Source organism: Populus trichocarpa, chromosome 18, assembly GCF_000002775.5.
Source record: "Populus trichocarpa isolate Nisqually-1 chromosome 18, P.trichocarpa_v4.1, whole genome shotgun sequence".
Classification (NCBI taxonomy): domain Eukaryota; kingdom Viridiplantae; phylum Streptophyta; class Magnoliopsida; order Malpighiales; family Salicaceae; genus Populus; species Populus trichocarpa.
The window spans coordinates 3,701,566-3,714,651 of record NC_037302.2 but is presented as its reverse complement, the minus strand read 5'-3'; the positions used below and the strand labels follow the sequence as shown (position 1 = coordinate 3,714,651).

Genomic DNA, 13,086 nt, shown 5'->3' with positions numbered 1-13,086 from the left:
AAAAAAAAACCTTCCAAGCACTGAATTGGACTATTTTGTGCAGAAAATAGGTTGGGGGTCTTGACGGCTCGCCAATTGGAGTGGCAAGGAAAGATGGAGGGAGTGTTGGGTTAAAGATGAGATATAGGAAAGAAATGCTGTTGGAGAAGGAGAGATAAGAGAGGGAGAACAAACAGGAGCAGGGAAACAAATCAACCAATGCCTTTATACTAACAAAAGAATACAAGCACTACAATCAACATAATGAAGCTATACCAGGACTGCACCGTTTAATAAAGAACTACTACTCGCTAACATTGAATTTATCGAGAAAAGAAAAAAGAACCTCGGAAAGGTCAAAAGAAAAAAATGCAGCAGAGAATAGACAAAAAAAGATAAAATTGTAGGGCTGAAGAAGGTGAGCTATAGTCAAATAAATAGTCCTGGATCTTCTACCATTTTGGTCACCAAGCAAGCTTGGCAAGACTCATCCCCTATCAATTTTTCTTCATTCTGGATTGCTGATCCTGGTAAAGAGCGACTGGAATTAACTGACAGAGTACTATACAATTTCACTGCAGCTTCCCAAGGCAGTCCTGATTTTCCAAGCATGCCATGGGGAGGATTTTGTTCGGGTCATCTTCGCCAAAGACAAGTAGAACCACAGGACAAGGCCTGCTTAGTTACCATGTACATCACCTCAGTGTGTTACAGTTTCTTGGGTAAATTGTAGTTCTTCTTGAGAAACTTTGATGCTGCTTCATCATTCCGGTAACACAACACACGGAGAAGCGAGTTTGGGTCAGTAGGATTCCACTGCCCTGAAGTTGGAGGTAATGGAAGTTTAGACCTCGCAGAAGAGCCATATGTCTCCAAGGTTACACGTCTGTAACGCTCAACTAGACTCTCTGTATCTGTTTTGAGAAGGGGAAGGATACTTCTGACTGTGGTTGAAAACTTGTCTATCAAATCGGCGGGCAGGCCATCCCCATTGGCCCAAAATAGATCTTTAAGGGAATTGAAATCATCCTCTATTATCTGAGAGTCCTGGAGCGTGAAAGCACGAGAAGGGCCTCCCGCAAGCAAAACAAACAGGAATCCATCAAAGGAAGCTCTCATTATGTCGGTAACAATTCGTGTCCGAACTCTTTCATGTATTGTGTTTGAAATGATCAGCAAATTCCGCTCAAGCTCCTGGGTAAAGGGTTCAATCCTAGAAGATGATAGCTCTCCAACATACAAACCATCCCACAAAACATGACTCAAGTCATGGAAAATGATTTTGTAAGCAACAGCCTCACTTAGTTGTTGAACTCCTTCTATACAAGCAGCTGGTGTTAGTTCAAACTTTTTTGCCAAACCATTTGTAAAGTCTTCTGCATGAGCAGATTCTGAGTTCCTCAAATGGGTTATTATTCTCTTCTCTAATACATCCAACTCTGATCGGATTCTGTGCAAAGTATTTATACGAACACAGAGCTGGGGCACCCCAAAGGAATTATCCCCGTTCATTGTCACAACCTGTGAATTTCTCTTCTGAGTGTTTGGTAACTTATCTTTCTTCTTCCACACAAACTTTGATCCTGCAGTACATCTGGTCAATGCTGGCATATTTGGAACATATTTATTTCGTGATCCTACAAATCAGACCGATTGATTGCAGTTGTTAGAAACTCAAGAAACTGAAGCCATGGACATATTTGAGCTTTGCAAACATTTACCACAGCCAGATTTTGCCTTGGTTGCATAATACTGAAGGCATCTGTCAAGACCAGCCATCAAGTCAGGTAGCAGTGCTGGATGCATTGGTATTGGCAGCTGGAAATATGCATCCAAAGTTTCATCAATAATCCGCAAAACTTCAACGGCAGATGGAGCGTATCCTTCTTGATTTGCCTGCGGGTTCCAGACCTACACAAGCTGGTTAGCTCACGGAAAGGTAATAACAGATCATATGAAAAATACATCGAAAAGAATGGATAGTCAAAACTGACAGGTACTGGGGAGAAAATTCAACAGATGAGTGCATATGTTAGCATGGAAGGTTAAAAAATGCTTGCACAAATCTATCACAAGTTTGCAAACTATCACAAATGTCATAACAGAACCACTTTGATGGGCAGACTATCCAATTAAACATAATATCTCATTGCCAACATTCAACTCTAGCCTCCTCGATGTATGTCTCCTTCAAAGGTTAGCTTTTTTACAAGCCAAGATTGCAATAGCATAATGGATTAACTTTCAAGAAAGTCTTGTAACATTGTGACATAATCAATAGTAAGTGAAACATGTCAATGTTGACATAGTTGACACCAAATTCAATAGAATAAATCTGCAAGGTTGTGCAGTGGTGCATTTAATGATGGAAAAATCAATACAGAAACAGCAGTACAAACAAGTTAACAAGTACCTCTTGTTGCAAATTCCTGTCAACCCATTCCTTAAGTCTGTCTAGTCTTGCTTTGATCCATCCTTTAACCAGATTGGCAATGGCAACTTCAGCTTCATAAGGAGGCATTTCACGGATTATTGCCTTCCCACCATCATCACTGTCCACTGAATCTTCTACAGCAATCTGCACCAGATCTTTCTCCAGTTTATCTGCGGCTCTAAGCACTTGCACGGCATCTGGTGTTAATTCCACTATACTAGATATGAATTGTTTTATCTCATTTCCATAGCAAGCATGAAGCGTGGCCACAGCAACACCAGCCGAGAAAGGATGCCATCTTTTCAGTATTGGACTAAATACTTGCTTCTCGTTAACTGCCAACTCACCAACATCCTTTGCAAGGATGGCAAGAATAGGAAGAGGGTTTGGCTGGTTTTTGGATGCTCTCCGGCTTGAGTCTGCTTTCTCCATTCTCTAATTTTATGCCAATAAAACAGTCATCTAGCCAGCCAAGAGAACTGATATAAACATAGATGCATCTCTCCATCTCTCTCAATGCAATTATAGTGTTCGTGGAAGCAGCTCATGAAAATAAAAAATTTACTTGGAGGCTAGCTTTTGTTTATGAGATCACACAATTTGAGCTTAAACTATGCTCATCACAGGTAGCACTAAGTTGACCTCTTGACAGCTATCTTAACCCAATTTGAATAGCCAATATAAAGATATATTGCACATGCTCATCTTGAAATAAATGGAAAATATAAAGCCACCAAAAGAAATCTTTTTTGAAATTTATATAAAGATATATAGCAGACATTTGAATTTTTATTATTTATTTTTAAGGAAAAGGAAGCCTTTATTCCATTCTTTATGCTAAGTAGTCACACACATTAAGATATTGATCAAGCATTGGGGAAAGAAAAAGAAATAAAAAAGAAGAGCAGATCTTCAAAGAAAAGCGATGTAACAAGTTCCTCAATCCTTCATAAGCTCTCTAACTATTATAAGGTGCTGACCAAGTACACAACACTTCAGCACTGCATTCTGAATCCCATTCCTAATGGTTCATGCAGTGTAGAGATAGCAAGTGCCCTCATACTATAAATGAGAGCAAGGTCATTGAGAATTATGGCTCTCATGTCTCATGTCTATCGAATAGGTTGCAAAGACTTACTTGAGCAAAAGCAGTGCGTAGTGATGATCTGATGTAAGTTTCAATCCTGGTACGAGCCACATCTACTTCACTTTTTCTCTTTCTGCGATACTCATTAGATATATCCTCAACCAAAATCTTGGCTGCCAACACCCCCAGAGAAACAATTCCCTGCATGGTCTGGGCATTCCCCCTGTCAAAAGTGTCATGATAAGCGAGGAGTCTTTTCTCTGCCCATCCCAATATTGAACTCAATGTAGAACTCAAAATCTTGGAGCATTGCGGATCCTTTGTTGTCTTCGCATCTTTTGCAACTTCTGCTAGCTGACCATCAGCTGCATCAAGCAGATCCGTTTCTACTTGGCCAGTTGCAACAAAACGGTGAAATAAAACCCATGTGAAGCAAAGATTGTGGAGCATTTGATTCATTCCAAGGATTGTCCAAGTCTTCTTTATGTGTTCCATCAGTTCATCAATTTCATCAATTATAGATGTTTCGTCATTAACATCAAAGCAGGCTTGTAAAAGCATTTCATAGAGTCGAAGATTCAATGGAATCCCATCAGCCCAGTGGCATATCTCTGAGAGAGACCCATCAGATCTACTTGCTAGTGACATAACAGCACTGCGAAGCACTTGCATGGACTCATTATTCTTTCCAGTCTCTATAGGCCTATCCATAGCTCCATGGAGAATTTGCTGCAGCCGCTGTGAAGTAGGGTTTGACTTATCAAGTGGCACATGGGGATGCAAAAGAAGTCCAGCCTCAAGAACTTTCATGGTTCTCTTCTGCCACATTTCATATTCTTGTTGATCAGTAAAATCCAAAAGCTTGAGCTGTTGCAGTAGCTCTAGTGGAAGAACAATCGACTCAATTCGCCTTCCAACCTGTAACAAGCACATTAATAGGGCTCCATAATAGCCATGAACATGCGTGTAGTCAAATGCTATCTCAGCTAAACTAACTACAAAAAGGCTCAACATACCAGTATGATACAAAGCGGTCATCAAATGCATTACAATCCACGAGTACATGGTAATTAGTAAAATGATAGCTCATTTTAACAATAATATATATATATATATATATATATATATATATATATATATATATAAACACCATAAGCAAAGGAAACCACACTTGGATAAACTTCCAAGACTGCTCAATAATTCATATCAATCAAACTATTAAATTCAGACAAACAACACAAAGTTATGAAATTCTAAACTGAAAACCCCATTATGGCACATTGACAATTAAAAAATCCTAGAGCTACAAATTTTCAGAAACTTATCTTTCTGTAGAAAAAAAAAAAAGAATCGCCATAAAACTACATTACTATTTCTCATTTGATTAACCATAATTTAGAGCTTAAAGTTTTCCTTTACGACACCAGCAATCATGATCGACACTAAGACATCGTTTATTTACGCTGCTGCTGCTGCGTTTCGCTTGAAACGCAGCTCTTGCATGTTTGGTTACCAAAAAAACGGGATTTATTGTTCATGGGCCCCGCCTTTTCTTGCGTTTGCAACGCAGCAACGATCGAAGCAGCTTGGAGCTGCTTTGTTGCAACTGTGTTACAACACAGTAAACAATGGCACGCCTTGCAGCAGAGGGATAATCAGCCCTTCCCCTTCCCCTTCCCCTTCCCCTTCTCCTTCTCCAAAGCAGCTTGGGGCTGCTTTTGTTGCAACTGTGTTACAACACAGTAACAATGGCGCGCCTTGCAGCAGAGAAACATCCAGCCCTTCCCCTTCTCCTTCCCCTTCTCCTTCGCCTTCTTCTCCTTCTCCTTCTCCTTCTCCTTCTTCTTCTGCACCATGTCTCAACTGTTCTGCAACGTGAACAGTGGAGACTCCACTGTTCACGTTGAAGAACAGTGGAGCGCAGCTCCCTCACCACCGCCCAGGGCCGCCGCCCCTCCTCCTCCTCCTCCTCCTCCTCCTTCTGCACCATGTCTCCACTGTTCTGCAACGTGAACGGTGGAGTCTCCACTGTTCACGTTGCAGAACAGTGGAGCGCGGCTCCCTCACCACCGCCCAGGGCCGCCGCCCCTTCCCCTTCCCCTTCCCTTTCTTCTTCTTCTTGTTCTGCACTTCTCCATGTCTCCACTGTTCACGTGAACAGTGGAGATCAGCTCCATTGTTAATGGGCCGAACCCGAACCTAAATGCATCGAACTAGTCCGACCCAAACCTAAATGCATTGAACCGGATGTGACCCAGTAAAATAAAAAAAATCTAAAAATTTTTCTCAATATTGTGTTTTATTTGAAAAACTAATGTTTCACATGATTCAATGGCACTACATAATTACATTTGAAGGAGATCGTATGATGGCGTAGCATTTGCAGAATTTGATCGCAATCCCAATTTTATTCCTGATGATATTTTACCTTATGTTGTTGCACGCTCAGGAAACCATGAAAACTGTAGTCCTTATTGAATAGATTTCATACATGATGAAATTAAACATAGTTTAATCTGACAATAAAAATACTTTATATAAAATATTGTTTATTTCATGATGTAATAGCAGTAATTAAATCGTTAATATTTCAATTAAAAATCATCAATATTAATATATGTCTTTTTTAATTATTTTATAACCTCAATTTGAAAAGCATTTTTTAACCAAACACATTAAACTATTTTTTCTTCAACCTCAATTTCAACCACAGTTTTAACCAAACACTTATTTTTTCAAACCAACCTCAACTAAAAGTACTTTTTATAAAACAACTTTTTTCAAACCTTAACCACAATACCAAACACACTCTGATTATCAAACAAAACATCGAGTTTTACCAGATCAAAAAAATTCAACAGAATACAGGAGAAAAAAACCCAAAAAAAGACCAAAACTTTCTTAAAAAAAAAACCAACAAAACAGGGGGGGAAACTGGAAATTCAAAATTAAACTAAAACAGAAAAAAAAAACAAATTGAATAAAATCTAACCTGACCGGCAGCAATCCTCAACAAAGCCCTTCTAATCCTAGAATCCACAGTCTCACTGACCCGCATTTGAGCCCGCATCAACTCACCAACGGTCAAACCTCTCCTTATCTTCCCCTGACCCGACCCCGGACTCTTCTTAGAACCCGAACCCGGAGACTTCAGCCCCAAAGCTTTCTTCATTTTGCTAGCAGCAGCAGAGGTGAGTGAGCGTTGCAAAGCAGGAGAGTTAGGGGAGTGAGTCGAGTGGTTGGTAGGTGAGTCAGAATTGGAGTTGGGAGTGTAAGTTAAGGGCTTGCCGGAGGAAGTACGACAAACGGCGACGAAGATCTCGTAAGCGGTGGACCGGAGGTCGGAATCGGAGAGTTGGGTGCCGAGTTGGCCTAGTGGGGAGCCGAGATCAGTAGTGGTGATAGTGGGTTTAGAGAGCATTATGGATAATGGCGGTGGCTTAAGCGGTGGTGGGATGGAATCTCTCTTAGAGTGGCCTAAAGAGAGCTCTCTAAAGAGAGAAGCCATTTTCTTGTATTTTCTCTAGAGAGAGAGGCTCTCGAGAAAGGAGGGAAGCGTGTGTAACTGTGTATATATATAAAATGAGAAAAGTGAAAGGATTTGTTTTTTTATTATTTGGATTTTAGGAAAAAGTGTTGTTTTGTTGGACTGAAACGGTGCAGTGTTTACAGCATAGCTACTACAGTGGAAGTGGGAGTGGGACCACTTGTCTTTAATGGTTAAAAATGATTTAAGACGTGCTTTGGTTTGTAAAAGAACATATTTCATAGTTTTTTTTTTTGGGTTTTTAGCACAATAAATAAAATAAATAAAGTAATGTGAAGAAAATATATGGGAGATATAACACAGTTGTTTAATGAGTCTCAAATACTATATGTTATTTTAATTTTATGATTGTTATCTATGACCTCATAAATAATATTTATAACTTTATACAAAATTAAACTTAGAGTCCTGCCTACCCTTTCCTCTTTTCTTGCTATCGACAACCTCTTTCCTTTACTTTTTCTACCGTGAAACTCATTCAAAACACTATGAGATCACACATCTCTCTAGCATGATATCACTGCCTTTCTTCAACCAAAACAGCTACCACTAGTCACCATCATTATCCTTATTTTATATTTAGAGATATATTTAATATTGTTTCTCTATCAATTTGATGTAATTTATGCTATTGTGTGTTAATTTAATTTTATAAAATGTAAGGATTTTGAATTAAGAATTTTAAAAAACAATTTAGGGTTTTTTTGTAATTAGATTAATTAGATATAATTTGAGTTGATAATTATGTTATTTTGTAAAATAATCAATGATTTTAGGTTGTTTTTTATTGTGAATTAACAAAATTATTTTGTTAAATTTAGTGTTTATTTAAGTTAAATTATGGGTTATACCAAATTCAATATAAAATAAGATAATTAGATATAAAATACATGAATTGAGTTGATAATTTTATTATGGTATCAAAATTTTATAAATTTAGGTGTTTACCGATTATTTTGATGAATTTAGATTTTAGCTGATTATATTACCATTATGGTTTTATTGATAAATTATGCACTTTAATTAACCTCATAATATTAATAAATTAGATTTGTGTTTTGTCTTGTTATTTGATAGAATGTCTGGTAATTATTTAAATGTTAGAACTAATAGTATTTTAAATATTAACCTAAAGTTTTTAATGTTGATTAATACAACTCTGGTCATGGGAGAATATTCATATTGAACTTCTAAAGAGTTGGGTTAATAATATGTTTGACATTGTCACCTACAAGCTATTATCCATTAGTTCTAGGTAATGATAAAATAAACTTAATTCTAACCAATATGTTTATTTATATAAATTGAATACGAAAAAATATACTAATTTTATAGCTTGTCATGTCAAATGGTATGGGGTTAGACATTTTATAGTAAATCTCACTCGTGTCCACAAGTTCTTCTAAGATGAGTTGGACGCACAACAACCATATTAGGTATGAATTACAAATGTATTATATTTTTTTTATTTGAATGTAAATTATTTTTTTATGTAATATAAGTCTTTCATATGTTCTAATAGGTTATATGGATATCATATATAAAGTACTTAGTACTTTCAGCTTTGCATGTATACCATGAGGGATTTGACCTTTGGTTAGCACGTGTCTTGTTGCACTACTTCGACATTGTTGAGATTTATTGTCCAGATCGTGTAATGCGATAGTTTAGACTATCTCAGTATATATCAGATTATATTGATACTAGTGACGACTTGTATAGTGTTAGTTGTCAAAGTAAGTGTGAAGGGGATTGTTTGGTGATTCATGCATCTTACTTAGATCTTTGAGATGCTAGGAAAGATCGTGTTTCTGAGGAACAACATTCAACAATTAATGTAGATACCTATATGAGATGGTATCTTCCCATTACATAACATTTTATTACACCTACTTGATCGTGTTTTCTAAGGCGTCCACACAATTCGATGCATTATGTGCTTCGATATCTGAGACAGAATCGATTTGTATGAAATATTGTTTTACATACAATATTTATTAAATATTATTAATGTTATTATAGATGATGATAACTAATTAGTTCTTAATGGATGTATATAGATTCATTACTTGGCACATGAAACTTGAAAAACAACAACGACTATCTGTGAAGATATCGATATCGATGAGATGTATTTGTGGCTAACACTATGCTCAATTTATATCATGGTAGACTTTAAGAGGTTAGAGAGGTTGAGTGTCTTGAAGTGAAATTAGCGAAAGATGAGATTGTTTATCGTGAGTGTTGAGGATGCTAGTCCATCCACAAGCTGGAGTGACATTGGTCCTCCTCACCCCTACATGGATGTTACATACATGTCCTCAAATTGGACGAGTGGGGGTGGTGCTCCAGGCCTGTTCATAAGTGCTTAAGACCTTTTCATGTGCTGAGACAATTGTTAGATATAGTTACATGTTATTATATATATTATGAGAATTATGAATAAATATATAGTTAGTTTAAATTTAATAAAATATTATGTTATGTTATGTTATGTTATGTTAATGGTCGATCTAATTTTATTAATTATAATTGAAGATGTTATGTGTTGCTTATATGAATTATGTTTTGAGCTTGGAAAATTAGAATTGTGCAAATTATAATTTTTTTGGGAAGAGAGTTAATGGCGGAAGAAACTATCTCTAGATGTGTCTCTTAATCAAGTCTCAGATAACATTGTAATTCGTGTGTCACAGTTAACATTGGTGACTCACTAGTTGCAGATAATAAATGTGACTCGCGTGTTGCATATATTATTTGCAATACAATCAAGTGTGTTAAATCCTTAAATATTTTTTGATTATGCTAATTTATATAAAAAAATTATTGTGCTAAGTTCCAAAAAAAAACTCGTATTTCATTCCATATAATTATAAACGGTTTGGAATATTTTTTTTGAGATTTTAATGGTTAAAGTATTTGAGGACAAAGTATATGTGGATTGTATTCTTTTACCATTAGATTTTGTTTGTTATATATATATATATATATATATATATATATAATTTCTTTTAGATTCAAATATGATATAATAATATGAAAATATATTCAATTATCAAATAAAATATTTAGTTTAGATTAATATACAGATAGCTGATCTAATGATATATTTAATGTCAAATTAGAAAAAGTAAATTCAATTATAATTTGACTGGTATCTTCGCAAGTGTTAATGTAATTGTATAGTGAGATTCAATTATCAAAGAGTGCCTTGTAAGGTTTTGTAGGGATCACGCCTATTAGGCATATAGGGTTGATAAACTATAAAAATAAATAAATTCACCGAAAAAAGGAGAGGAGGAATTCAAATCATTTTTCGCAAATAACCATACCAGTTTTCAAAATATTCTCCCTTTTCTCTTCTCTTCTCTTCTCTTCTCTACTTCTTTGATCAAAAGCTAGCTACACCCGAGTCTCATAACCATCATATTTATTGCCTTATCTAATATTGAAGATTAGAAATTTATTTAAGTAATGCTATTGTGGTTACTTTTTATGCTATGACAACTTCAATGTTCCTATGATATATATATATATATATATATATATATATATATATATATATATATATATATATATATATATATATATATATATATATTGAGTTATCACACTTTTATGATATAAATCGTGAGCTTGGCAAGTTAAAAGGGTTGACTCAGGTTTTTTCTTCTTAATTTAATTTTTTATTATTATTTAATGTTGGGTTAATTGAGAATTAGACTTCGTGATTTGTTTTGTTTACTTTGTATTATGTTATTTCGGCATCATGACCGAGAATAATACTTAATGGGTTAACCCGAGTTGACTCGGATTATTTTTTGTGCCCTTTTTTAATTGATTTTTTCCAATTTCATCATTCAACACTAGGACAATTAAGAATTGAGTTTCATAATCTATTTTGAATTGCTTTTTATAGAGATATCTTGGTCTCACGATCAAGATTGCAGATTTTGGTATATTTAACCCTGGTTAAATCAAGTCATTTTTTTATTCTCTTTCTAAGAGATTATCTTGGTCTCATGACCCGAGTCATGGGTCTTTCAACATTTGATTTGCTTTTATTAGGTTATCATTATCTTATAACTCGGGTCGTGAGTTTGGTTGATTAATCGAATTGACTCATTTGTTTTCTTTTTTTCTCAATTTTATCATTTAATGTTGTATTTGAATAAGAATTAGGCTTCATGATTTATTGTTGCTTTGCTTTTATTAGGTTATATCAGTCTCATGACCCAAGAATAATGCTTAACGGGTTAACCTAGGTTGACTTAGCTTATTTTTTATGTCATTTTTTAATTAAAATTTTTATAAATTTCATCATTTATCATTGGGTCTGACAGGGGCGATTGAGAATTGAGCTTCATAAATCATTTTGATTTGCTCTCTATAGGGTTATCTCACTCTCATGATCAAAGTCATGAATTTGACATGTTAACCTATGTTAAATCAGGTTATTTGTTTAATTTGTTTATGAGGTTATCTCAGTCTAATGACTTGGTTCATTGGTTTGGTGGATTGACGCATGTCATTTTTTATGTTTTTTTTATTGATTTATTTTTCAATCTCATCCTTCAACATTGGGCTGATTAGGGATTGAAATTCATAATTCGTATCAATTTGCTTTTCATGAGGTTATTTTAATCTTATGACACGAGTCGCAGGTTTGACAAGTTAACTGAGTCGGCTTTTTAAGTCCCTTTTTAATTGATTTTTTCCATCCTTCAACATTGAGTTAATTGAGAAATAAGTCTCATAATTTATTTTAATTTGCTTTATACTCAATCTCATAACCTAGGTCCCTTTTTAATTTGCTTTATACTCAATCTCATAATCTTGAAATTTCTTTTAGTCAAACTATGTTTTTACAGGTTGTATGGGTTGTTTTTGGACTTGCAAAGTCAATCGGGTTACATCGAGTCAATCCTCACATGATTAAAACTTTTCTTTCTACTAGAAAAAAACACATTAACATCTAAATGTTTTTTTACATTCAAGAAAAACTTGACCTGACCCGCAACGTAATGCGAGTCAATGATTTAGTTATAATTAAGGGACCATTTGGGAACGCGGTTCAACCCGTGTTCCCAAAAATTTTATTTTATTTTTTTTCTTAAAATTAATATTTTTTAGTGTTTTTGGATTGTTTTGATGCGCTGATATCAAAAATAATTTTTTAAAAAATAAAAAAACATTATTTTGATGCATTTATGAGTGAAAAAACATTTTGAAAAGCAACCGCAACCACACTCCTAAACACACCCTAAAAGAGGAGGTGAGTTCAGTGTTCACTATTTATTGGAACACCTCTTCACAAAGTACTATTTACTAGAAGAATGATTTGATTTGTTTTTATTTTTTTGTTTTTTGTACTTAAAGTTTTTTATTAATTTTGTTTTCAATCTCATCCTTTAAAATTTAGGTTTTTGGTTCTGTAATTGTTTTTTGAGTGATTTCTTTTTCAAATTTATCCTTCAACATTAGGTTGATCTTGAACTTCATAATTTGTTTTGGTTTATTTTCTAAAGAGTTATCACGATTTCAAACAAATATTTTAATATTGGGCCGATGCTCAATTTTATGAGTATCTATTTTTTTTATCATATATATAATTAAATAAAAATAGCTTTAAGAAAAACAAATTTATTAAACCTAGTGGAGTCCATTACATGGTTCACGAGTTTGCCATGCTAACTTGGATTTCATAATTTGTTTCAATTTGATTTCTATAGAACTATCATAGTCTCGAACAAATGTCCGAGCATTGAATTGTTGCTTGATTGTGTGAGTATTTATATTTATTATCATATAATTAAATAAAAAATAGTGTTAAAAAATTAATCTTGCTCAAGAATTAAATTGTAGATCTCAGTTTCCACAATCATATATCCATGACACTATTTTGTGATAATCAAGTTGCCATGCATATTGCGACTAATCTAGTGTTTCATGAACGAACAAAACACCTTGAAGTGGATTGTCATTATATCTGTCAGCAAGTTCAAGCTAAACTTATTCAAACTATGTATGTGCGCACTT

At 34.6% G+C, this 13,086-nt stretch overlaps 1 protein-coding gene across 1 annotated transcript; it reads right to left on the bottom strand.

The window, feature by feature from the left end:
• Positions 1 to 181: 181 nt before the first annotated feature.
• On the bottom strand, positions 182 to 7,049 carry LOC7476701 (protein unc-13 homolog). The gene is made up of 5 exons (XM_002324759.3): positions 6,493 to 7,049; positions 3,552 to 4,418; positions 2,393 to 2,848; positions 1,701 to 1,890; positions 182 to 1,616 (listed from the first exon to the last, which is right to left on the bottom strand). Exons 1-5 carry the CDS (start codon positions 7,006 to 7,008, stop codon positions 688 to 690), a joined length of 2,958 nt encoding a protein of 985 aa, XP_002324795.2. The 5' UTR covers positions 7,009 to 7,049; the 3' UTR covers positions 182 to 687.
• Positions 7,050 to 13,086: the final 6,037 nt, after the last annotated feature.

Bases quoted from the DNA above. Each gene is read 5' to 3' on its own strand.
- LOC7476701 (XM_002324759.3), bottom strand. From the start codon at position 7,008: ATGGCTTCTCTCTTTAGAGAGCTCTCTTTAGGCCACTCTAAGAGAGAT. The intron at 2,849-3,551 runs GTAAGTCTTTGC...GCATAAAATTAG, and splicing joins TACGCACTGCTTTTGCTCAA to AGAATGGAGAAAGCAGACTC. The intron at 1,617-1,700 runs GTAAATGTTTGC...TCTGATTTGTAG, and splicing joins CAAGGCAAAATCTGGCTGTG to GATCACGAAATAAATATGTT.